General features: G+C 46.5%; 1 protein-coding gene across 3 annotated transcripts in view; it reads left to right on the top strand.

The window, feature by feature from the left end:
• The first annotated feature begins 8590 nt into the window (after positions 1-8590).
• The window catches only part of XYLT2 (xylosyltransferase 2), a 35453-nt gene continuing 17217 nt past the window's right edge, over positions 8591-26826 (top strand). Inside the window, exons 1-2 of one of the 3 annotated variants that reach the window (XM_035104389.3) lie at positions 8591-8875; positions 25797-26271. In XM_035104389.3, the coding sequence (XP_034960280.2) occupies positions 8735-8875; positions 25797-26271 (616 nt within the window). In that variant the 5' untranslated portion in view covers positions 8591-8734. The remainder of the gene's footprint in view (positions 8876-25796; positions 26272-26826) is intronic. The other 2 variants (XM_035104388.3, XM_035104387.3) reach the window with 2 other exon arrangements.

The raw sequence follows: 26826 nt of genomic DNA, 5'->3' as shown, positions 1-26826 counted from the left end.
GGTTTCAGTTGGTGATGGCGGCTTACTGTTTGACACCATGGCCTTTGGCTTGGTGAGTTCCACAGAGTTTCATCTTGTCCCTCATCTTGTTTAACATCTTCATGAAACCATTGGGATGGTGTCATTGGAAGGGAAAGCCCTGCCAGCCTTCTCATGTCTTCAGGAGCTCTAGTCCTTTCCTGAGACAACATATTCATTAGCCCTTAAGGCCCACTGGAAGCTACCCAAAGTCCTCCTTTGCCTTGCCTTCCTTCAACCTGCCTTGCTTTTCTGGTTATCACTGCTGCCTCAGCAGAATGGCCGTGTCCAGACCTCTCCCCCTGGCTTCTCACAAGGGCAACCACTATTGCTTAGGCACCACTGCTGGAATTATCCAGCCTTGTCCCTCACGTCTGAACCATTCTGCATACTGCTTCAGAAGCTGGTGAAGCTAAAGAGGGGATATACATATTTCTAATAAGTGAATGATAAATTAACGTACTAGCCATCCCAGTGAAATCCCAGCAAGAACCATGATACTAGTGTAAGTGATTTAAGGAACTGGGACACCGAATCTTTCAGAGCCATTTTGTATGTGCTACAGTGGTTTGGTTGGAGGTTGTTATTTGGAGTTCTGAAAACAGTAATGTCATATTAGATTTATTTATGCCGGAACAGAATCCCCAAGTTGCTTTTGAAACATAAAGTGTGTGGCAGAAAGTACAGGGAAGGGTCTTGGAGTGAGTTATTAAAAAATAAATAGCAGTACACGAGCAAGGTAAAATAAAACTCTGACTGGACATGAGGGTGGGTGGGGGCAGAAAGTTTCTATAGAACTAGCAAAATACCAGAATGAGCAGGTAGAAAAGCTAATAGCTCTAGCTGTTATTAGAAGAACGAATAACTATATTCATTCTTAAACTTTATGAAGGGTTTTATTTAATTGATGGGGAAAACAAGAAGGCCATTTATTGGGAATGCTGTAGCTCTAGCTGAACTAGATCCTTACCAGGCCACCTTCAACTGTGTGGTTTTCTGGTTCCAGAAGAATGTGCAAGAATTGTGTGGCAAGAGTTAATAACATCCAACATCCTCTGTCACATTGCAAGGGTTCTTTGGCGTCCGCCACTCAGGTCATCCAGCCCAGCCTCATGGGATGCCACAAAAGTGTTGAGCAGCAGCCATTTTTTGTCTGCAACAAACAGAAAAACCATTGCAATCTTGCAACGCATTATAGCAATTGGTACCTTGTTAGACATTTCCCCCTGAGCACCTGGCCCTGGTTTTATTTGATTCACTGCATGGGACTCTTGAACATTCAGGTGAACCCAAAGAGGAATTTGTTCATATTAATTCCAACAAGGGAGTTCTGCAAACAAAACTGTATCTTGAATCTATATATATATACTCCTGTTTTGCTGTTTACAGGCCATTAAACTGCAAAGGGAACAATGCCAGAGGCCTTGTTGCTTTATGTAATCTTGATTATAACAGAATGGAAACCCGGTGTAAACAAACCTGAAAACCTATATAATTTTTTTGTACATTAAACCTCTGGAGGATATTCTGCTTAATGTAAGAAGCTGCCTTAGACCAAGTGATCTATCCAGCTCAGTATCTTCTTCACTGACTGGCAGTGGCTCTCCAGACTTTCAGAGACGGGGCAGCCCTATCCCTACACGGAGCTGGAGGTTGAAACCAGGACATTTTTCATGCAATGCAGGGGCTCTAACACTGAGCTACAGTGCCTCCTTTTGTGACTAGTTTGCGCAAATTGTGGAACTTGAATTAAAATGCTTTTTAAGCCCAGAACTGAAAGAGTACCTTTAAACTAACCTATACATAGGTTATATTAATGGTGAGTGAGTGTGGTAGAGGAAGCCAAAGTGGCATATTCAGCTTTGACACTGTGAGATATCACACTGCTCGGAGCCAGCTGGCATCCCTGCAGTATGATCAGACACAAGAAAAGCTGGATATAATGTATAGGTGTCTACATGGTGGGGCTGGGCAGAGCAATCCTAAGAACAACTTCTAATCTAGGGTTAAAGTCAGAGAGGCAGCGGAAAGGATGGTGGATATTGTGACCCTAGACCAGGATAGGAATTCAGAGAGTCTCCATACCTGACCTGCCAGTAAGTATATGGAAGTTCCATGTCCTACTGTCTTCCAGACCTGCTTTACCTGCTGGCCTGCAGCCAAGGTTGGTGGGCTGGTGTTAATTCCATCCTCACAAACCATCTCTAACCATTACTTGCCTATGGAGACAAGCTGCCTGGCAGAATCTGATAGCATTGGGCGCCGAGGGACCCGAGCATTAGAGCCATGCTGTGCTGCCAGTGTCACACGGAGTTTGGTACTCCTTGTGAGTCCTGACAGCCTCATGAATGGAGACATGATAGCACTCTTCAAATACCTGAAGCGACCTTACATGTTAGAGAACCAAGAGTTGTCCTCTGCTGCCCCAATGGGAAAAACTAGGGGCGCCTCCAGACTGGTGTTTTATTGTGGGTAGACTCTGCAACTTTCTCTTGACGCAACAGTGTGATAGGTAAAGGTAAAGGGACCCCTGACCATTAGGTCCAGTCGTGACCGACTCTGGGGTTGTGGCACTCATCTCGCATTATTGGCCGAGGGAGCTGGCGTACAGCTCCCAGGTCATGTGACCAGTATGACAAAGCCGCTTCCGGCGAACCATAGCAGCACACGGAAACGCCATTTACCTTCCCGCTGTAGTGTTACCTATTTATCTAATTGCACTTTGATGTGCTTTCAAACTGCTAGGTTGGCAGGAGCTGGGACCAAGCAACGGGAGCTTACCCCATCGCGGGGATTCGAACCGCCGACCTTCTGATCAGCAAGCCCTAGGCTCTGTGGTTTAACAGCGCAACCCACGTCAGAAGTGTTAGAAGTGGATTTTTTGCTGCTCTTGTTTGTTCCGCAATGCTTCCCCTTGCTCTTATTTAACAAAAACAAAACCAGAACATTTGTGGTATCTAAAAGAGTTGTGGGTTTTCAGCAGGAAGTTATGGGATATGCATCGATTGGAAACGAATCCGTATGACAGGCTCAAAGCTTCTGAAGGTGCAAATTGTACTGGAAGTAGAATCACCTTGATAGCACAGATAAGTGCAAATCATCAGGAATGCATAATACATAGGTTGTTTGGAGGGGCCCTAGGTCTAATAGGTTTTAGTTAGAGGGGGTAGATTTTGGTTGGGCCTTAAGAGAAACCTCATAATGCAAAGGGCAATTTGACAATGGAACCAATTACCGAGATAGATTGTTGTGTGCTCTTCCTTGCAAAAGAGGCCTTTTGCAAAGGCAGGGCTATACTGTACAGTACTATCTCATGGGAGTGCTCCAGACCTGGGTTTCCAGCAGGGGGCTTGGAATAGATGACCTACAAGACTTCTTCCAACTCAAGAAGAGATTAAAAATGAAAACAACACTGTGCAAAACCAGTGTTGCTGAAAGGCTGTTTTAACACAAAGCTTCAGGCAAACAAAAGTACTTGCAACCAGTGATTCATCATTATATAAAGCACTTAGTCTGAAGACAGACTGTAGATTTTAAGAGAGTGGTATGAAAGAAGAATTGCTTCCTAAGGAGTATACATAAATATTTCTTACACCTCCAGCTGCAATTCCTCTTTCATGACCCCTTCAACTCCCTGGCAATACCCCCCCCCCCAATATCTGTCCATCTCCTCCAGCCTGACTGCTGACCCTCTTAGTACATTACCTCTAATAATAGCCTTGCTACCCACTGTTCATGTGCATCTGATGCTGGGGCAGGGTGCTAGGTCAGCACTTGACAAAGAAATAATGGTCAAAAAACTCATTAACCCGCATAGGGATTTAGTGAGAGTTGCGAACAGGCCTATCAGAAATGACGGTGAGGTTGTGGGGTGGGTTTAAGCTAATTGGGAGAACCTGATTGGAGGGGCTGGCTGTCTCTGGGGAGAATGGCATGTATCCAATTTTGATTGACAAGGGAATCTTTTAGTAGTCAGCGTCCCAGGGGTCTCAGCTCCATTCCTGCTAGTGAATTTGGGGCTCCGGGGCTCTAGTCTTTACACCCCCGCACGGTGCGGGGCTGGGGGCTATACAGAGCACGAGCCTTGGGGAACATTTCTGGAGGGGGAGATTGCCTGTTGCACAGTTATCTCCTCCTCCATGCAGTGTTTACTTGACTTTCCTATTGCAGGAAGTCAGAGCTGGTCCTGTCCCACCGTGGGGCAGAAGATTAACCAAAGCCTAAGGCCAACACTCAAAAAATTAATTGTAATTTTAAATAAAGTTGTGGCCAAAATTATGCCAAAAACAAAACCTAAAATAATGTGTCCGTCTGAGTTATTGGTTGGGAATTTCTGGGGGTCTTGGCTCGCAAGTCTGCCTCTGTAAGGAATGCGGAAAAGTTGGCTTCTAAAGATATAGCAGCCAAAGGATGCGGGCCTTGCTCAAAGAGTTCTGCCTGTTTTTTCCTTGCAGGCTAAAATGACATAAACGATAACGATACAGTAATGACATTTTGCATTTGCATTGTGCTTTGGAGAGTGCTCAAACACTTCACATATATTATCTTGCAACCTTGTAAAGTAGATTCTGTGTTTTTATTCCCATATTGCAGATGGGAGACTGAGGCACCGTGCATTAAAGCAGTTTATGCTGCAATCATAATATACCTGAGAGGAATCCCTGCTGAACTCAGTGCAACTTACACCTGAGCAGAAATGCATAGGATTGCACTGAGTTCCATGCAGAGTAGATCTCTGATATCGAAGTCAGCCTGTGTCTTAGGCCACAATCCTCACTGCATCTTCTCAGAAGTAAGACATGCTTAATGGGGTTTAGTCCCAGGTATGGGTATAGGGCTGCAGCCTTAGCCCCAATGCTACACCAGCTCTCTGAACAGTGGTACCTTGGTTTAAGAACAGTCCTCTTTACGAACAATTTGGTTTACGAACTCCGCAAAACTGGAAGTAGTGTCCTGGTTTGCGAACTTTACCTCAGTCTAAGAACAGAATCCGAATGGTGGAAGGGCACCAGCGGCAGGAGGGTTCATTAGGGAAAGCACGCCTCGGTTTAAGAACAGTTTCGGATTAAGAATGGACTTCCAGAACGGATTAAGTTCATAAACCAAGGTACGACTGTAGTCTGGTTTAGTTCATTTGGAGCTCATTGCCGTAGATGTCTCACTGTCTTACCATACCTGGGTATCTTCTGTACACTAGCCTATGATTTGAAGATTTTGGTTAAGCTGTGTAGAGCCTTGGCAAACAGAACCAACACAATAGCAAGCCCAGGCTCATGGCCTGAAGTGCCATAAAAACACAGAAGCCAACACAGCATTTTTAATCTGTCGGTCAGATCTGAGCATTCATTTCCTTTGAGAGCTCTTTGGAAGGCTCCAAATCATAGCCTCTGAAAACTTCAATGAACTGTGACTGACACTGAATAATTTACTTAATTCATAATTCACAGTTCATTAATTCATAATGTGTAATCAATTAATTTTTGACTTCTCAATTCATAATGTGTCATTTGTAGGGAGCTCTCCCAGTATCCACTGTTTGATCGAACAAGTACAGTTCGAGATGTGGTTCTTTGTCTTCTGTCTACAAAAAAAAAGGAACACCCACTCCTCAGAGCTGGCCTCCTACTTTATGATCCAAGCTGTGCCATACCTGCAGCACGATCAAAATATGTTTGAGATTCTTGGCTTCATTTTTCAGTGAGGTTGTAACCCTGTGTCTGTACAGACTGCAAAGCAAGGCTTCACGTGACAGAATGTTCCTCCAGACAAAATAACCCACAACTCTTCTCATAGAAAACTATGTCGGGGGAAACATTTCTAGCTTAGTCTTCTCCCTGGCTTTCTTTATGCAGAATATATATATATACTGTGTGTGTGTGTGTGTGTGTATGTTTATTATTATTATTATTATTATTATTATGCAAGGAAAGTGACTTAAAGAAAATGCGTCATTGGGCTAACATCATCCTCAACAAAAATACACACCCGACAGGTACAATAAAAATAGAAGGCTGAGTATACTTTTAAACATAGAATAAAATAAAACCCATTACTGTGTCATGTGTGGGATGAATCTTAAAGGGGAATAATATACATTTTTGAATCAACCGAACCCACTGATAAGCAGAGAGAGGTGCAGGGTATCTTTATTATCATTATTTTGTATTGTGAGTCTTAAATCATGTGAGCCCTTGGCTGAAGCCTAACGGTCCAGATATAATTTTACAGCCTCACTGAGAATTCATTCAACTTCAGTTGCCCAACGTATATCAGGATTCCTTACTGCAGCTCAAACATAAGGTAACTTATGAGGCCTGTTCAGCAACTATTGTGCTATCACAACAATTTAGAAACCAAGAAGGAATCCAGTTCAGCCTGCTTCAGGTACAGATATACTTTTGGATTTATCCTCAGGAAAAATGGGTGAGGGATAAAAAGGTTCAGAGAGACTTCCAGATATAACTCTCCTTGATCAAGGACGGGGCAATTCTGCCTCAGCAAGGATTATTTAAATAAGCTCAAGGATAAACACAGTAAAATTGTTCACAGGAAAAGAGGAAGTGCCAGGGACATAAAACAAGAGAGCCTTAGAGATCCTGTAGCCCAGGGATCCTGTAGCCCAGGGACATAAAACAAGAGAGCTTTAGAGATCCTGTAGCCCAGGGATAGTCAACATGGTGCCCTCTAGGTGTTGTGGGGCAACACAACATTTCCCATCAGCTCCAGCCAGTACAGTCCATGGCCAGATGTCTTAAGACCTAGGAATCTAGAAGTCCCTTCTTTCCTACCATGCCTTTACTTGGTATCACAGGGGCAGCCAATGTGGTGTCCTCCAGAAATTGTTGGACAACCACTTCCATCACCCCTGACTGTTGAAAATGCTGGAGGGGGCTGAAGGGAAGTCAACAACATCGTGCATTGGCGGTCTCTGTTTTATCAGAACCTGGTTTTCATTCACAACTGAAGTACTGGTGTTAGGTTAACTGGTCCCAAGGCCTAAAAGTCTTTATACTGTATAACAAAAGGAGAATCTTGAACTTGACCCAGTAACAAATCAGGACTTGCCGCCCCCCAAGGCAGCAAAGAATCAAGACGACAGTAGAATGCTAATTGTTTACATGAAGGCTGCAATCTGAAGCAGACGTAGAAAACTTATTTCTATGAGGTGATTTTAATGGGTCTATTCTGACTTCACCAACCCATAGATCTTAATGAAGTGAAGTGCACCCTAACTGTTGGATCGTGGCCCCAAACTATAAGCTGAATAAAATGCCAAGGGAGGAAATGAGCAGAAAGGAGGGATGTGGAGGTAACCTTCCAACAAACACCATTTGAGACTGGAAATGATTAAATTGTGTGTGTATCAATCTAACCAACAGGAAATAAAACTGCTGGAAGAGGGCTGACAAACACACTTTGCACTTTTGCAACATGGAAATGGGCAACTGAAGAGGGACCCCACTCCTGCCTGCAGTATCTCTCTGGGCTGGAAAAACATATCAACACCCCACTGGTCCTTTCCATAAGCAGCACACCATTTTCATACCACATGGAAATGGCTATATCAGACTATCACCCTTGTACATATATCAGGAAGCCCATCCAGTAGTAGGCCCAACCAACCCCAACCTTTGGATGAAACTGAAAACCCCTGAGTGACCAAAACACTGAATCGATGTCTTATTTCCTGGTATCTCCCTGGAAAACCAGTGCCCTTATTCGGTCCGCCTGTTTCCACTGCTTTCCAACAACCTTCTATCCCAGGGATGGAGAATTCTGTGGCCTGCCTTTGTTGTGTTCTCCATGGGCCATGCTTCCTGAGCTGATGGGAGTTGGGAGTCCCAACAACCTCTAGGAAGCTGAGGTAATTTTAATCTGCAATTATATCTTTTGTATGTGATTTTCACCCCTTGATTCTACCTTTTATCTTTCGGAAACCCCTTTGAACTGTTTTGCTTTGTTTGTTTGTTTTACAACCAAGCAGTGTATAAATAAAAACTAATAAATAAAGGACCACACATTTCTCATCCGGGTCGTCGGTGTCGCTGAATGTGGTTTGAACTGCAGCTCCCCCCCCCCATCCTCTTAGCACAGCCAGAATGTAGGTTTTCTTCAATGCTGCGCGCGTGTTTTAAAAGTGCAAAGGGCTAGTTTGCTAAATATTGTGCCCGGAGGCGAAGAGGAGCGTTGAAAACAGGCTCTCACTTCAAAGGCAAAAGAAAGAAAGAAAAAGAAAGATTGATTCTACAACCTGAAAAAAGAGACAAGGCATGTACTTTTTGGCAAACCAAGAAAATCTTTAATTAAAATAAATAAACACACACACACAGAAACTGTGGGAGGAGAAAGAGAGAGGATCCTTTCTTAAGCTGCTCACTTGCAGCGTCCTCTGCGAGACAGGCGAGGCCCCCAGCCGGCCCGCAGCAGGCAGCCACCCCTCTTTCCCGCCCCAGACTTCTGCAACGACGCCTTAAAAAGCTCCCGGGCGCTTGTGCAGCTTCTCGCTTCTCTCCCTCTCCCCTCCTGTGCGGGTGCTCGACGCCTACCACGCCGTACGTGCTCGCTCCCGCGGTCTGCAGGGCTCTCTCGACTCGGCCGCCCTCTTTCTTTCTTTCCCTCCCTCCTCCCTCCTTCCTTCCTCCCTTCTCTCTGTCTCTCTCTGTCTCTTTCCTTCCCCTCCCCTCCCTCCCTCTCCCTCTCCCTCGGCCGCCTTGGAATGAAGATGGTGGCCAGCGTCCGGGTGCAGAAGCTGGTCCGCCGCTACAAGCTGGCGATCGCCACGGCACTGGCCATCCTGCTTATCCAGGGCCTGGTGGTGTGGAGCTTCAGCAACCTGGAGGAAGAGGACCAGGGAGAGGTAAAGGCAGGGCAGGGCAGGGCAAGGGGCCGGCCGGCGCCTGCCTCCCGCGACGGAGGGCGAGCCAAAAGGTTTGGGCAGAGCCCCCGGGGCCACGGAGAAGCCGGCTTCGGGCGGCCAGGGGGCGCCGAGGGCGGAGCGGTGCCCAGAGCCCGTCCAGGGTGGCTTCTGCTCCGGGGATGGCGGGTCGGGTCAGTCAGCCACCCGAGGGCGCGCGAGGGATTTAAGGGTGGCGGTGATGGTGCTCTTTAGAACATCAGGGTGACACGGAAGGCATGCACAGAAAGAGAGAAAGATTTATGCCGATCTATACGTTTTAAAAAATACGTACATATATATACACATATATATAATGATGGTTTCGGGAGCAAGGCGAGTAGCCCCGGGCCCGAGGTTGGTACCTCGCCATGGACGGGCTGTGCCATGGGGGGCTACGTGAAACTACTACAAAGTGGCGGCAAGGTCGGGACGGCTGCGCGCGTTTGTGGCGGTGGGTAACTCGGGTGGGGTGCGACGGCAGGGCCTGTGTACAGGTCATGTTTCGATTGGAAACCTGTCTTCGGCAGAGAGGGTGCCTCAGGAGGTAGTGGGGTGATGCATCAGGGTTTTTTGGGGTCCGCCCAGTTTGTGTGAACGTTTGCCCCGAAGTTTAGTGACTGGGTTCAGCGGCGCTCACTTCCCCAAGTTAGTTGCGGCTTCCTCTGGAAGGCATGTTGCTCGAAGCTGATACTGGGCATGAGGGGGGGTTGGGGACCTGCATGTGTAAGGGGTGTTTGCTATGGAGACATACCATATATTGTATGCCTTCAGTGTGCTCATTACTTGGTATTACTTGGCATTGCAATTTAGACTTGACGGAGTTTGGCACCTACTTTTTGCTGGGGGGGGGGGAGGACGGAGGAAGAGCCCTGCTGGATCAGATCAAGTGTCTGTCAAGTCCAGCACTTCCTATCAAAGGCCATGCATCTGCTTTCAGGGGAGACTTTATGCCACCTGAGCATCCCATTCTTTGCCATTAAGAAGTGCCCATTCCACTGTATTTGGGAGGTGTACCACAGCAGAAAATGGAGATGGTGGAATGAGAAATACCTGGGGAAGTTTGCAGACTGCTGTATCTTACTCTGTATTGGCTTACTTCACTTTGAATCGCTCAGTGAAGCAGATGCTACCACTCAGTGAGCGGTTTATGTGTAGTAGAAAATCACCATGTGAATCTGATTGTTTTCACCATGGGATGGTAAAAGCAGTTTCAACTTTAAGTCTTCACTGTTTGAATGGGCTGAGCTGCTGCATGCAAAGCGGCTCAGCACATGGTAACAGGCACTGCATGGAGCTACCGTACTTAAGATCAGCCCCTGCATAGCAGCTGTAGGATCCTGACCTTTAGAAGTGGGGATGGACAACTTAGTTTGCACCATTTCCACTTTGGAAATGGGAGGGGCAGAAATCAGTTCTCTCTTGTCTGTACAAACCTGGAGGAATGGGGAAGATGCCAGGCTTTGGTCGATAGCAAAACAAAAAGAGTGTGACACACCTATTTGTGTGACCATGCTTTCACAGTTTGAGTCAGTTGGGGTTTTCCCCTTCTCTGTCAAATCAGGTGAGAAATGTACCCATTCTCTTACTTCTCTGCTTGGTTTTATTTTTTTACCCTCTGATCTGGACACACATTGAACTGTTTCCAGAGTAGGTCTGCATTTCCACCTCAAGTTTACTGAAGAAGTAAATTTGAATGTTATAGAAATGACCACTTGGTTACGTTACAGGTAGGTAGCCGTGTTGGTCTGACGTAGTCGAAACAAAATAAAAAAAAAATCCTTCCAGTAGCACCTTAAAGACCACCTAAGTTTTTATTTTGGTATGAGCTTTTGTGTGCATGCACACTTCTTCAGATACCTGAGGTATCTGAAGGTATGAGGGAACTGAAACACCGCAAAGCTGAACCATTCTGCTGTTCCTGTGGTGTCTGACTTTAGCATAAATTCAGGGGGGAGGAGAAGGATGTGTTTTCATTTATTGCAGGGCTAGGCAATCAGTGGTCTTGTATTTGTTGTAGGATTCCGATTTCAATTTTCATCAGCCCCAACCAGCATGGCCAGTGGTCAGGGATGATGGGAATGAGAAGGCTCACAGTTTCCTCACACACACACACACACACACACACACACACACACACACACACACCGGTCTAATGCTTGTAAATACTTTTGAACACCTAAAGAAGTTGAGTTGCTTCAGGCTAAGATAGTGAACCTTTTAGTTACTCATACAAATTTGCATAGTTTGAAGTGCTTTTTCTGACGTTCTTGATCATCTTTAGGGAGGCTTTTCAAAGTCCCACTGGAATTTTCAGCTCCCTAAGTCTGTTGGCGCAGAACATCTGCTTTATATCTTGAGCTAGATTTGCTGCTTTTATGTAAGAAACAGCTTACTGTGGCAGACGCGGTCTGTCTGGATTAGATAGACTAGATCCCTCCTGTCTCTACCACACACATCTGGCATAGTGCATGCAATGGGAGATCTATTTTCACTCCCTGGTTTGGGAAATCGGATGTTATAGGCATCTTAATAATATGTTCTCTAAAAACAGAAAGAGAAAGATCTTTGGAAACTCTCCACCCTTGTCCATATATAGTCTGTAGTTGGCTGCCTGATCTCATGCTGTTTCCCTCCAATTCTGCGAAAAAGGGGGAAAATATAATTGACATTTTTGTACAGAGGACAGGGCATCCACCCAATGCATTGTGTGAGAACATGAGCCCATTAACAAGTTTAGTGAAGCTGAGTGCAGCATCTTTTAAAATATGTGCATGCTGCTTCCTGGCTGATTGCAACTGGACAAGCCATAATGCCGAGACATAAATAAATGGTGGAAGACTTTGCACAAGAATCTCCTGTTACGATGTCTGCCTGATTCTTCAAGTCCTTGGTCTTCTACAGTGAGAGATCAGGTGTTGAGTAAGGTAGACTCACACTTTATGGCCACTGAATTGTTACCTTGAGGAGATGGAGGTGGGTGGCTTTTGCTTGACCATGTAGGCAGCAGTGTAGCTTTGGGACCAGTTTACATGTTCAAGAAGAATCACATAGTAGAGCTTTCTTGGGGGTGCCGCTTCAGAAAGGTAGCCAATAAGTTTTCTCCATGCCACATTTTTTGTGGCTGGGGAGTTCTTGACATAGAGGAGCTTTCGGTCACATCATGATCCCCACCTCCAAGCCCCGGCCGCCAGCTGCATTCTGAAGTGGTACAAACTCGGTGATAAATTTGCAAGAAGATTTTATCAAATGACAACTTGTCAGCATTCATTTACTGCTGTTTGTGTAAAATAGCCATAAAATGAATTCTACCCTGACATGTAACTTTAATCAATTACAAGCAAAATATTTGAATAGCCTATTGACAAGCTTCTGTAAAATTAACTGTCCAATTTGCCTCTAATAGGCAGTGTAGTCTTTTATGCAAGCCTGCACAGAAGCACGTCCCATCCACCCTGGTAAATGAGTATAGGATCACAGCCTGAATTAACTCTAAAAATAAAATAAAAATTTCATGAGCAGACCTGCATTTAAAGCCCAGTTATGACACCTGGTTTGAGTTTATAATTCACTGGTCTTTTTTCTCCAAAGTGCCACAGACTTTATTATGAAGTTGTAGCAATGATGTGCTCTGATTTTAAATGCCGCAAAATCAGTCCCTCTCCTAAGACCTTTTTGATCTGGGGTTTCTTTCCATGGTGTGCAGAAGCGCTATTTCAGCCTGCAGCTCTATTTTGTCTTCCCAGAAGAGATGGTTAAATTTACCCATTGGACTGTCTAGCTTCTGCTTAAAGCAGCTGCTTCTGGCTCTGGTTCTGTTTTTAGAAATCTCCCCTTTGATCGCTGCTTCCTTTTTGCCTGCCTTCCTAACTTTTTGAGGTTCAGGTTATTTCAGAGCACACATTATCACAAGATGATAGGTTGCTGCTAAGTATATAGTGGAAGCTGGGCAGTGGGGAGATCCAAAAGATTCCTACTAAAGAATCGATTCAAAATCTAAGTAGGGTCAACTGGTCTTACTGTGGGCCATGTTTTTCACTGAAAGAGATCTAGATGTTGCAGCAATGGACATTGGGACAAGAAGCGGAGACTGTTCTTTTCAAAGAACAATTTAAAGGAGGTTTCTCTCTATATTATATAAAACCCAGGCTTCAGCACGATGGGGTGAATTGAAAAAGAAACATCTTTTGTCAGTGTTAGAAGGGTGACATTTTCTTACTTTCATCTTAGCAGTTCATAACAATAAAAATGGCTGTCTCCAAAGCACAGGCGAAGTACAGGTAGATGCAGCTATTTATTGTCAGGGCTGAATATGTTGTTCTTCTTGTTGTCTGGGCATGTTTTTTGTGCATGCTTTGGGGGATAAATAGAAGCCTGTCTATTGTTTGTATGAAAGCTAAACAAAAATGTCCAAATGACCCGAGACTGCAATCCTGTGCACACAGAAGTCCCATTCTTGAAATAAATGGAATGTTTTTTAGAGGGGGGCCCATATATTGGATCAGGCTCCACTCCTCCTAAGCATAAAACAAGGCTTGAAAGTAAGCCCTATCTGTGCAGCACTCTTCAGTAAACATGGTTGTGATGTGGCTATGGGAGCATCAGGTACCTGAAGCATGTCCATACAGTATCATGTTGTTAGTCTCATCTAAAACATCTGCCCCGTGTTCAAATTTAGAGAAATAAGAAGCATCTCCATGAATACTTTATGCTGATCTTATTTATATCAGAGGGCATTCTCAAAGGAAATGGGCAGAATTCCCTTTCAATATTGCATCCTGGCACATACTTGGGTGAGGAAAAGAAAACATTCTGAAACAAAAAGAATGAATTGCAATGCTTTTTCTATCCATCAAGATTCTTGGACCCTTATTTTGAAAGTATCTCAAAGCGTCCATATTGGCTGTCAGCATTTAGCTCAGGCATCCCCAAACTTCGGCCCTCCAGATGTTTTGGACTACAATTCCCATCTTCCCCGACCACTGGTCCTGTTAGCTAGGGATCATGGGAGTTGTAGGCCAAAACATCTGGAGGGCCACAGTTTGGGGATGCCTGATTTAGCTTAATGCTGAGCCTATCATGTACATTAGTTCATGTGTATCTGAAGAAGTGTGCATGCACACGAAAGCTCATACCAAAATATAAACTTAGTTGGTCTTTAAGGTGCTACTGAAGGAATTTTTTTTATCAGTTCACATCGTTATACTCTGAATTGATTGATCTGGTGGTTGAACTAGCTGTTGGTCCCTTTGAGTTCTAGCCCCTTCCCTACACGTACATAAGACCCAGAGAACGAGTCTAGTATTTGTTGGCTACAGAAATGCAACTCCAAGTGCACCAATGCTGTAACGGCAGATGGTTTGAACATCAATTCTCTTACCGTTGTGGGAGGTATATTTGTCTGTAAGCCTGGGGAGGCCACAGCTTCAGCAGAAGAACAAGGAAGGAGGAAAATAATGTGTATTTTCTTTAATTCTTTATTCTGGTAGCTAGATTGGGCAAGCCCTCGTTCTTACGTAATGTGTGCCCCCGGCACAATAATTGAGGCATCTCATCGGGAGGAAGGAGGGGCTGCAGTTCTGTGGCGGAGAGTACATGCTTTGCATGCTTTGAAAGTCGCAGGTTCAGTATTTCCAACTAAGAAGAATAGATAGCAGGTGATGGGGAAGACCTTTCTTTGCCTGAGTCCCCATGGGAACTGCTGCCGAGCAGAGTAGGCAATGCTGGGCTTAATGGACAAATGGTCTGGACTGGTATATGTCAGCTTCCTATACTGTACAGTGGTACCTCTAGTTAAGAACTTAATTTGTTCTGGAGGTCAGTTCTTAACCTGAAACTGTTCTTTACCTGAAGCACCACTTTAGCTAATGGGGCCTCCTGCTGCTGCTGCGCCGCCGAAGCACGATTTCTGTTCTCATCCTGAAGCAAAGTTCTTAACCTGGGGTACTATTTCTGGGTTAGCGGAGTTTGTAACCTGAAGCATTTGTAACCTGAAGCGTTTGTAACCCGAGGTACCACTGTTTTCACAAATCAGCAGGTGACAGACAAAAGAAAGTACTTTTAAACACAAAAGAACACGGTTAGCCTGTGGAACTCGGGGGCCACTTCACACATTTCACAATATCTATGTGTGGAAAGCCACATTCATATGTGATTACAGCTTATGTGCAGTGAGAAGCTGTAGCCTGTTACATGCATGTGTGATTATCATAAGTAGTGGGCTATACATTTTGTACATGGTGTGACGTGGCTCATATGATGCCAAAAAATAGGAGTGCTGGTAAAAACGGATGTAATTAGACACAGAATAAGCACTGTGCTGGGGTCTGTTAGTCACAAAATAAGGAAGTCCAGAAACCACAGTCATGCTGAAAGTATGGAATCAAACACTTTGGTTGCATGCAGCAGTGCTAGGAGGCAGAATTCTGAACCCAAGCTTCAATTTGTAACAGCTGTGTGGCAGGGTTTTGGTTTTAAATGCCAGTAGCACAGTGGTACAAGATTTCCAGTTCCTAGTGGCCAGCAATTTTGAGCAGCTAGCTACCTATGATTTCCCCCAGCCCTGCAATTGGAAGGAAAACCCTCTGCTTACCTTGTCTCTCGTCCTTCTTGTGTACTCCCATTGCTAAGTCAGGGTGCTTATTCCTATTTCCTGACTGCTAAAACCCTCCTAGGAGCCGTTGCACAAAAGGGGCAAGAGAGGCCCCTTTATAAGAGGAAGAAGTGCTGCCGATTTTGCCATGGGGCTTGCAGGCCACTTCAAGCAGCTTGTGGGCCTGGTCTGTAAGGTAAAAAGGTAAAGGACCTCTCAACAGTTAAGTCAGTCAAAGATGACTATGGGGTGCGGCGCTCACCTCGCTTCAGGCTGAGGGAGCCGGTGTTTGTCCACAGACAGCTTTCTGGATCATGTGGCCAGCATGACTAAACCGCTTCTGATGCAACGGAACAAAGTGATGGAAGCGGGAGTGCACGGAAACGCCGTTTACCTTCCCGCCGCAGCAGTACCTATTTATCTACTTGCACCAGCGTGCTTTCAAACTACTAGGTTGGCAGGAGCTGGGACAGAGCAACGGGAGCTCACCCTGTCATGTGGATTTGAACCGCTGGCCTTCTGATCGGGAAGCGCAAGAGGCTCAGTGGTTTAGACCACAGCGCCACCTATGTTCCTTGCCTGGTCTGTGCCGTGGGTTCGCCATCCCAGCTCCTAACTCATGTCCCCTGTCGGAGACCTCAGGGGCCCTGCTCCAGAACCAGCCTGGCTTATTTCCACCACCACCCCTTTGCCTATCCCCAGTCTCTACTAATTTATTTCTGTTCTGGGTACCACTTGCATCTTTTATTTGCTTCCACAGGCTGCATCATTTTTTAAAAAAATCCCAGTTTTGTTTTGTTTTTAAAAAAAAAAATCATAGTGGATCTTAATCTCCTGCTGTTTTGGTTGTATTTGGGTATGTTACACTTTCACCCCAAAACTCATGAAGAGTATCTCTGGCTTTCTCCACTGTCTCTGGATGGGAGCTGTAGTCAGTCAAACATCCAAAGGGCACCATATTGGTTACCGCTTTGTTAGAACAGGGGTCTCCAAACTTACCCCGCTTTGGGCTGGTGCCTGCAGCGCCGATTGTGAGGCAGGCCGGAGGGCGAGGGAGCGTGCGCCCATACGCGCGCGCGCACACACTATATCCGGTGCACTTCCGGGTTGCAGGAGCACCGGAAATAGCTTGTGCGCATGCACACGGGCCTCCTCCAACCCAGAGGTGCGCCGGAAATGATGTTTGCAATGTGCGCAAGCTATTTCTGGTACTCCTGGGACCTGGAAGTGGGCAGCCGCGCCGGTAAGAGTGGGTGGGCGGCGGGGGTCTTTGCGGGCCGGATAACTGTGTCCTTCGGGCCGTATCCGGCCCGTGGGCCGTAGTCTGGGGATGCCTGTGTTAGAAGGTAGCTGTCCAGTTAAGCCTGGCATGCATGTTTGGTACTCTATAACAAACCTATTTTGATGGTGAGTGGTCAAATCCACACTAAAGTAATTCCAAAGACCTGTGAAAATTTGGGCTGTGACTTGCAGCAACGCAGGCAATGTGGCAGAGTACCACCTGGACGCAGATGATAACCTGTTTTGTATATCTCCTGGAAGTATGGGATGTCTTGAGAGTTCCCGTGAGAATCTGTTGGTCTTACCAGCAAGTTGAAATGGCGAAGATGAAGCAACATGGCGACAAGGGTCTGGAAATATAAGAGCGCCTGTCCCGATGAGCAGCGGGGAATCCATGCAAGCAGAGACTTTGCCAAAAAGTTCTGTCGAAGTGTTAAACTGAAGTTGGGAGTAATTTGTTTTCCTTCCTCTGTGGGTCGAACAGAAGGGATTGCTCTGGCACCGTGCAGCAATTAGGCGCCACTGAGTTCATTAACTGGCAGCTGAAGGAAGGAGAGGGAGATGAGGGATGCCTTCTCACCTGTCACAGGCTAGATTAAGAGCTGCTTCTGGGAGAGATGGATCTGCCAGCAACAGCCACCAGTTAGGAGTCCCATTCTTAATGCTCAGCTGTGCAGATTGCAGAAGGGGGGAGCAGCGGACAGGTGTTCTGGCAGCCTGTCTCGCCTTCCTTGTCTCGTCACTCTTTCTCTTCCAGGATGCGCGAGGTGGGGAGAACATATTTGTCTCTAGGGGTGTCTTCATTTGGAAGTACGATGCAGTGGGCTTGACTGTGAGAGGGCAACATGCTGGAAAGGAGTAGAGACACTTGCCTCAGTGCTGCCGGGAGTTCAGCTCTCCGAGTAAACAAAAACCCTTTGCTCCAGAGAGGGCAGGCAGGCAGGGAGAAAATATCCTGTGCTGCAGGCTCCTGAAGCATGTGTTCCTCCTTGCTTCCTGAGCCAAAGATTGAAGGCAAGCGCCATCCTTTCCAAAAGGATGGAAGCATTTCCTTCCTAACGGAGGTGCCTGGCTGCCCCTGGCAGGATGTTTGTATTTGAGTAGAGAGCAAAACCTCAGGTGTTTGCCAGCCTCCCTCCTCAGCTCTCACCTTCATTGTGGAGAAAACAGATTTATAAGTCCCTGAACAGATGGCTTTGCCTGGTGACTAATGAGCTGTTATCTCTGCCCAGTTCTGGCCTCTCTCTCTCTCTCTCTCTCTCTCTCTCTCTCTCTCTCTCTCTCTCTCTCTCTCTCTCTCTCTCTCTCTCTCTCTCTCTCTCTCTGATGCATGCTTGAAGAGGAAACCAGGGGAAGTTGTGGATTTTTTTTCTTTTTCTAAAAGGACTTTGCTTGTGTTTAGTCTGTTCCAAACAAAAAACCAGAACTGCTGGTAAAAAAGCATGGCAGATGTTGGCTGATTGGGTTGATTGCTAACCAGCAAGGCATATGTGAAAATCAGAAAAAGCTAGTTATTGTGAAAGCCAGAGTCCAGGTTGGTCACCATGCCATTATTATTATTTCTTAATAGACCAACATTACTGCTTCTGCAGTACATTCATCTAGGGGTGATTCCAGAATTACAGTTGCTGTGGAGGTCCCCGAAAAGGTCAGAGTTTCTGTAATAAGTAAAGGATGGAAATCCACTGGAAAGTGTGGGGTACTGCTTGCTTTGACACAAATGTCAAAATGAAAATGAATTTCAATAGGGACAGATGTAATGTTCTGCACTTAGGAAGGAAGAATCAGCTGCACAAAGATAGGATGGGGGACACCTGGCTTACTAGCAGTACATGCGAAAAGGATCTAGGGGTCTTAGTGGACCTCAAGCTTAACATGAGTCAACAGTGTGATGCAGCAGCAAAAAAGGAAAGAAAAGCTAATGCTGTTTTAGGCTGCATCAACAGAAGTATGGTGTCCAGATCAAGGAAATATAAAAAGGTAAAGGACCCTGATAGTTAAGTCCAGTCGCAGACGACTCTGGGGTTGCGGTGCTCATCTTGCTTTACAGGCCAAGGGAACCGGTGTTTGTCCACTTCCGCAGACAGTTTTTCCGGGTCTTGTGGCCAGCATGATTAAGCCGCTTCTGGTGCAACGGAACACCGAAACCAGAGCAGCACATGGAAACGGCGTTTACCTTCCCGCCGGAGCAGTACCTATTTATCTACTTGCACTTTTGGCGTGCTTTCAAACTGCTAAGTTGGCAGGAGCTGGGACAGAGCAACAGGAGCTCACCCAGTCATGGGGATTCGAACCCCTGACCTTCTGATCGGCAAGCCCAAGATGCTCAGTGGTTTAGACCACAACGCCACCCACGTCCCTCAGGGAAGTAATACTACCACTCAATTTTGCCTTGGTCAGACCACACTAGGAATACTGTGCCCAATTCTGGGCACTACAATTTAAGAAGGATGTTGACAAGTTGGAATGTGTGCAGAGGAAGGCAAACAAGATGATCAAGGGTCTGGAAACTAAGCCTTACGAGGAGTGCTTGAAGGAGCTGGATAGGTTTAGCCTGGAAAAGAGGTGTCTGAGAGGAGATATGATAGCCATCTTCCAATATCTTAAGGCCTGTCACATGGAAGAGGGATGCTTGTCACATGCTTGTTTTCTCCTGCTCTTGAGGGTAGAACTTGAGGCAATGACTTCAAGTTAGAAGAAAGGAGATTCTGACTAATCATTTGAAAAAACTTTCTGAGAGTAAGAGCTGTTTGGCAATGGAATAGACTCCCACAAGAGGTGGTGGACTCTCCTTCCTGGGTGGTTTTTAAGCAGAGGTTGGATGGTCATCAGTCATGGATGCTTTAGCTGAGATTCCTGCATTGCAGGGGGTTGGACTAGATCAGGCTGAATTCTCAATAAGCATGTCACCCTAAATTGGTTTATTTTCTCTCAGCCTTTCACTCCCTGGTCTCCATGGAGGGGGTGCATTCCAGGATCCGTGAGTTTTAAGACCACCTCTGTTTCCTTAGGGGTCCCATTTCCTTGCCCTACAATATAGATTGGCCACCTGCGGAACCAAAAACCCCAGCTGGACCTTACCAGTAGGACTCCCTCCCTTATAAAAGCTCTCCCTGTTAGCAGTTACAGAGAAATTGAGTTACAGGTAGGTAGCCGTGTTGGTCTGAGTCGAAGCAAAATAAAAAAAATCTTTCAGTAGCACCTTAAAGACCAACTAAGTTTTTATTTTGGTATGAGCTTTCATGTGCATGCACACTTCTTCAGAAATTGAGGGTTGTGTAGCAAAATAAAGAGTCCTGACCCTTGGTCCACTGTGCCTCCCTTGGCTACAGGATTACAGTGTGTACTACACAAACAGGGAAGTGTAACCAGCTCAATATCTTACCACCTTTGACTTCAAGTAGTCGTTTAGAGGTAAGCGGGTTGAATTCAGTCATCCCACACACATCCAAAGTGCAGTCTTTAAGAGCATTGTTGGCTCTCCTAACCAGTTACTCTGTGTAACATTAACTAAGGTTATGGGAAATAATTGTATTCATTCCATGGTCCTGCTGATGATTCACATATAAAATGACACTGCTTCTGAAGCTGCGTTCATGTGAACCGACTTGCCTGAGGGTTTATTCCAGTTTAGCATCCTTGCTTTTGCAAGTGTTTGCATTGGTTCAGAGTGGGGAGGGTGTATTTCATGCGAAAGCAGTTGCTGGAGAAGTCATGTTTGGTTTTAAAGAGACTTGACACGTTCAAGTAATGCGCTATGATTTTTACACATGAATGTCACGTACGTAGCTCTTGAAGTACTTCAGAGTTGACCCTTTGATGATAGTCATAGAGATTGCCACCACCAGATTCACTTTAAGCATTTTGTCTTGGTATGGTCGTGGAACACCTCCAAGCAGAGCACAAAAATGTGTGGGTCACTGCAGTAAGAAACCATGGGGAATTAACACATGGGGCACTTGAGTTAAACTGGAGCATTGGGGTGGCAGATGAGCAGAAGAAATTCGGTGAAGGAAATCAGCATGCATAAAAGGAGCAACCTCTTTAGATATGCATTTGGGAGAGTTAAAAAAAAATACGAGATGAGTCAGAAATCCATTGTCAATTGAAATCAAAGCAGACATAGGCAGTGTGTGTGTGTGTGTGTGATCCATACATGGCAATTAGTTGATAACTGTAAAGAGATACAGCACCACACTAGACCTGGTGGTTTGGGAAAGGAGGCATTTGATCACACCTCCTTGCTTGTTCTGATCTGTGTTTTTTTCAGTACTGTACTGAAACAGCCAGCCCTGGGCAATGCAGAGAGACAGGAAGTTGGCCCAAATGGCAGAGACGTTTTTTACATTCTAATGTAGGGATGGGGACCTTGACCCTCCAGATGTTTCTGGGCTGCAACTCCCATCATTCCTGAGGATTGGCCACCTGGCTGGGAGTTGGAAGTCCATCCAAGAACATCTGACAAGCAACAGGTTCCCCATCCTTAGTCTAACCTAAAGGATCATGTGCAGCCATGCTGCTTTGCCATATACATGAAGATTGACAAATAGTCTCTTTCCCTCTCTCATCCTTTGTTTCTGCAAGGATGATTACTTAATAGAAGCTATTTAGTTTCAATCAGGTTCAACTGACTTATTGTGATGAGGAAATCCCCCCCCCCTTTAGGGATACCGTAATTCTGCAACCCAAGTTATAAATTCAGAACTGATCGCAAGGTCACTTCAAAGGCATGCTAAATTAATAATCTCTTAGGAGAGAGCGAATTGTGTGTGAGAGGGAGGGAGAGAGTCACACTCATTGTCCCTGCAGTCACAATACACTTCCTTCCAGTGTGTGGAAAAGTGACAGTTTTAAAAAACATTCACCATCTTCATGGCTGGTAGGTCCCCTTTCATACTTCTGTGTGCCACTAGCAGTTAAATGCCAACTGGAAAGCAGAGCTTCAAAGCTCCCACCCTCCTTCCTTACTCTCTTGTTGTCCCCTGACCACCTGCTTTGTATAACATCTTGCCTGATGGAAGACTTTGCCACTACTTTGTGACATTTTGGTTGGTCCTCACAAAGACACTCCTCTAAAACGAACGTTGGGAGTTCTTTCTTAGGAGCTAGCATGACCATCCCTGCTCTGTCTAGAAAGTGAGGAACTTTTCCTGAAGAAGGTGGGCATCAGAAAGGATGGCCCATCTGGGGTAAATGCTGTCTGCTGTGACTGATCTGGCTGTTAATTATTTAGGGCAGGAGTGGGGAAACTGTGGTCCTCTAGATTAGGGGTGAGGAACCTGTGGCTCTCCGGATGCTGCTGAATTACAACTCCCATCATCCCAGGCCATTGGCTGTGCTTCCTGGGGCTGATGAGAGTCGTAGTTCTTCAACATCTGATGTGTCAAAGGTTCCTACTGCTGCTCTAGATAGTGTTGGACATATTGTGGTGTCCTCCAGAAGTTGCCCATCCTCTCTGACCGTCAGCCCATCCTCTCTGACCGTCAGCCATGCTGGCTGAGAGCATATGAGTCCAACAGCAATTGAAGAGTACTACACATACCAGTACTACTTCCCCTGGACCACGTCAACACCTGGAGGACCACAGGTTCCTCACCCCTACAGAGCCAGTGTGGTGTAGTCATAATCTGGGGAGCCGGGTTCGTGTCTCCGCTCCTCCACATGCAGCTGCAGGGTGACCTTGGGCTAGTCACACTTCTCTGAAGTCTCTCAGCCCCACTCACCTCACAGAGTGTTGTGGAGGAGGAAGGGGAAGGAGAATGTTAGCAGCTTTGAGACTCCTTGGGGTAGTGGGATATCAAATCCAGACTCCTCTTCTTCTCAGGGCCAGCTCCATAAAGTACTCTTGAGTCTAGAGCCAGAATCGGGAAGTTCAGAATTTACAATCCTCTTGTTTTTCTTGGTGCTGTACTGATGATGTTCCCTCTCTTAGTGCTTCACCAATTAAAACACTTTGAGGGGCGGTTAATGGATTTGGAGTGGCAAGCTCAAGTGTGCCCCTATGTGCGCTGGGATAGCTCAATTGGTTTGAGCTTGGTGGTGATAACACCAGGGTCTCAGGTTCAATCCCCATATGGGACAGCTACGGTATATATTCCTGAATTGCAGGAGTTTGGACTAGATATTGCAGGAGTTTGGACTAGATTAGTGGTTTTCAACCAATGTGCTTTGGCACCCTGGGGTGCCTTGAATGATGGTCAGGGGTGCCGCTGGCAATACCTCTTTCCTTCCCTCCGCCTTCTCATGCCCTCTCACGTCTCTCCCTCCCAAAGGCTTGCACAGCTGTTAGTTGCAGCAGCCCTGGCTACAAGGTCCGCAGGCAAATGGTGCCTCTGGGGCTGGTCAGGGAGTGCTGGATGCCAGGAGCTGAGGCGGCCTTGGAGTAAGCAAGCAAGTGGGTGAGGGAGCCCAGTCAGCAAGTCCACCAGCCCTTGCTGTTGGGAATGGACAAACAAGTCCCAGGCCCCTGTGGAGCAGTGTGAGGAGGCACCTCTTTTGGGGGCAGGGGGGCAGCTCAGAGACTAGGGGTAGTGGCAGCGCCTGTCCAGAGTGCTACGAGGGAGAGGGGAGAGGAGGCTGAGGAAACACTGCACAAGGGAGGGTGTTTGAAAAGGGGTGAGAGGCTGCCAGCTCTGCAGGAAAGGGGTGATGTAACTGGGCTCCTGAGCCCCACAGGGGTGCCGCAGAAAGAATGTAGTTGGTCAAGGGAGCCATGGACTCAAAAAGGTTGAAAACTTCTGGATTAGATGATCCTTCCAACTCGGCAGTTCTGTTCTTCTATCTAGCTGCTCAGCTTGAAAAGAAGAGGGTTCTGGTTGAACGTAGTGCGTGGTCATAATAGAGTAGACCTTTCACGCAGGGTCATCTCCCTTTAGTGATTTTTCCGATGGAAATTCTCTCATCCTTTCGGGAGAAACACCTAGCAACTAATGCCTGCGGGAGGAAATTTCAGTCAAAGGTCCCTGTGTGAAGGAGGATGCTCATACTCCTTCAGGTGAGGAGGGGTTTTGTTTTGTTTTTGTCAGAGATACCTCAGCTTGGCATGTTAGAATCTACCAAGGTATTGCTAAACCAGTCAGACAGCTCTGCTGTCTCTTAGATTACTTTTACAAGCCTGCTCCTGCGAACCAACATGGGCAGCTGGGGGGGGGGGGAGAACAGCACAGCTTCTCAGTGCCTCGCCGTGTCTGGAAGCTGGATGATGTGGGTGAGCCAATTAAACCGTTGAGTTCAGACATGAGGAAGACGGCATACTGAGCATTCTTTCTTTAAAGCGAAAGAAGCGGCCATGACTAGCGCCATCCAGCTTGGGTGCTTTGCTAGCTGTGCAAACATAATGTGTGGGATGGGGGGAGGAACCTTGTGGGGAGGGCAAGTGACCTTTGTCCCTCTGCCTTGAATCCATTTGTTTCTCCGTGTCTCGTAAGCTGAATGGAGAAGGGTGCCTTTCTGCAGATCCACCCACATGTTGTGCTGGGTCCAGTCCATTTCACTTCTAAGATGTTTGCCTTGTTGTGGAAGAGAACGCAGTTTGGTCTTGTTTAGGAAAAAAGGAAAAGAAAAGAAACACAACTAAAGAAAGAAGACATTTGCTCTCATAATGGAAAGGGAGAAATGCATACTGGCCAGAGAACAAATGGTTTTGTGGATAAGCACCCGTATTTTAACCCACAACAAAAGCAGATTAAAAAAACCAACAACCATAGGGAAGGAGAACTGGGGTGGAGGGGATTGTTTTTGCCTGCTAATAGTTATCTAAAATCAGCTAGGCTTAATCATTCTGACTGAACTCAGCTGCTGAGTGCCAATAGGACTGTAGCCAGAATTATGGGGCCAAGAAGAAACAAGCGGGGAGTGTTGGCATGCTCTGGGGCACTCCCAAGGTTTGCAGATGTAGGAAAATGTTTAGGAAGAGAGAGAGAGAGCTCATGGGGTCAAAAAATGGGGGGGGGGCAGTGTGGACTGAGCATGCTCAGTGGCCACAGAATGCTGAGTGCTTGCTGGGGAGGGGAGGAAAACTGAGGGAGGCAGAATGGAATGGAGTGAAGAATCCCAATCAATGAAAAGCTGTAGAGCAGGGATGGGGGACTTGTGCCCTCCCAAGTTGAACTCCCAAGTCCCATCAACTCAACCAGCACAATCAATGGTCAGAAGCCATTGGTCAGAACAATGGGAGTAGTAGTCCCAACAACATCTGGAGGGTCACGGGTTCCTATGCAGTCCTGTGTCCATTTACATGGGTTTAAGTCCTATTAAACTCAGTCGGTCTTCCTTTGGAGTAAAACATGTGTAGGATGGCAGAGGAGGCAGATTTTTCTCTCTTTGGAATTGTAAATGCATGCCTCTTGCAAAATTCTGTGAATCTAATAATATGTATCTGGTATGGATCTGATTTACATTAAATATAGATGAACATGCCATTAATAGAGAAATACGTATTTATTTATTTATTGCTCTTACACCTTGCCTTTCTTTCAAGGACCACAAAGGGTGGTGTATATGGTTCTCTCCCCCCCCCCATCCCTGGTCTTTTTATCCTTGCAGTACCCCTGTGAGGTAGATTCAGCTGGGGGAAAGAGTAATGGGCAAATCCATCTAGCTTCATAGCCAAGTGGTGATCTGAATCCAGGTTTCCCTAGCTCTACTCTGACATTCCACTGCACCGGCTATCTTTGTTACTATCTGTGTAACTATCGCCCCCATCTGCACTGTACATTTAAAGCAGTATTCTACCTCTTTGAAACAGTCATGGCTTCTCCCAAAGAATCCCAGGAACTGGGAATTCGCCTTACCCATGGCTACAATTCCCAGAGTTTCCTGGGAAGATGAATTGATGTATGTATGTGCTCTTGTACATTAATTAAAAAGCTCATCTCCTTTAGAAAATGGAAAGGGTGTTGATAACTTTCATTTTAATGCTGCAAAGTAGCCTGGAGATGGACCCTGAAGTTAATTCTTCTTTCCCTCTTTTATTTCTATTCTGCTTGTGTGTGTGTGTGATTGAAACTGGAGAAGGGACGGCAGAAGAAGGCCCAGCTGCTTCAGAACGGTGAAGGGTCCAAGGATTTGGACAGCTCAGCAGGCCGCAGGGGCAGCTTGAGCCGGAAGCACGGGCGATGGAAGAGCCGTCCGGACAACCCTGGAGTCCTGGTGGCCAAAGTGGTGAGAGCAGTTACGGGGAAGCACAAACCCGGGCGCCGGTTCCCCGTCTACTTGGACTCCTCAAGCCAAAGGAACCTGACGGAGCTCAGAGGCGACGCCCAGCTAGCCGTCTTCCAGCACGGGGACACGGGCAGCGTGGAAGGGGCGCCCCAGCCCACAGAGAACAACTTCACTCCCAAGTGTGAGATCGCCGGCAAGGACGCCTTGTCTGCGTTAGCCAGAGCCAGCAGCAAACAGTGCCAGCAAGAGATAGCCAACGTGGTGTGCCTGCACCAAGCCGGGAACCTGATGCCGCGCTCCGTACCCCGGCAGTGCCAACTTTCAGGTGAGACCTGAATTCCCCTTTGCAGCACAGTTTCCGGTTTGCAAAGAGGATGCTTCTTTGGTGCTATGTGGTTCTCTTGTCTCAGGATAGAGACATTTACCCTCTGCAGGTACAAATGGGGTCGCTGAGCAGACCACTGCCCCTTGGATACGTTGGAAGCAGCCTCCCACTGAGTAAGAGCATGGGTCTGTACACTCTGACTAGCAGCGGAACAAACCACAGGTCTTTCCCAACCTAGCTGCTTGGGCTCCTTTTTAGCTGGAGACAACTTGAGGCCTCCTGTGTGCAAATCAGCTGTCTTGCCACTGCATTATGGCCAAAGAGAGAAGTTGACAACCCCCTTAATTAAATGGGGCATGGGGCATCTAATTTGGGAAGGGCTTTACTAGCTCAGGAGTGTAGTCATATGCTTTGCATGCAGAAGGTCCCAGGTTCGATCCCTGGCTGGTTTTTACCCAGGCGTAGGTCTGATTTGCACACAGAAAAAGATGGCTGTGCCCTTTTTTGCCTTCTTCTGTGCTGGTTTGCATATTTATTTCTGATATGTTGCAGCTG

This window comes from Zootoca vivipara, chromosome 2 (genome assembly GCF_965207765.1).
Source record: "Zootoca vivipara chromosome 2, rZooViv2.hap1.1, whole genome shotgun sequence".
Classification (NCBI taxonomy): Eukaryota; Metazoa; Chordata; class Lepidosauria; order Squamata; family Lacertidae; genus Zootoca; species Zootoca vivipara.
This window is presented reverse-complemented; position numbering and strand designations above follow the sequence as displayed.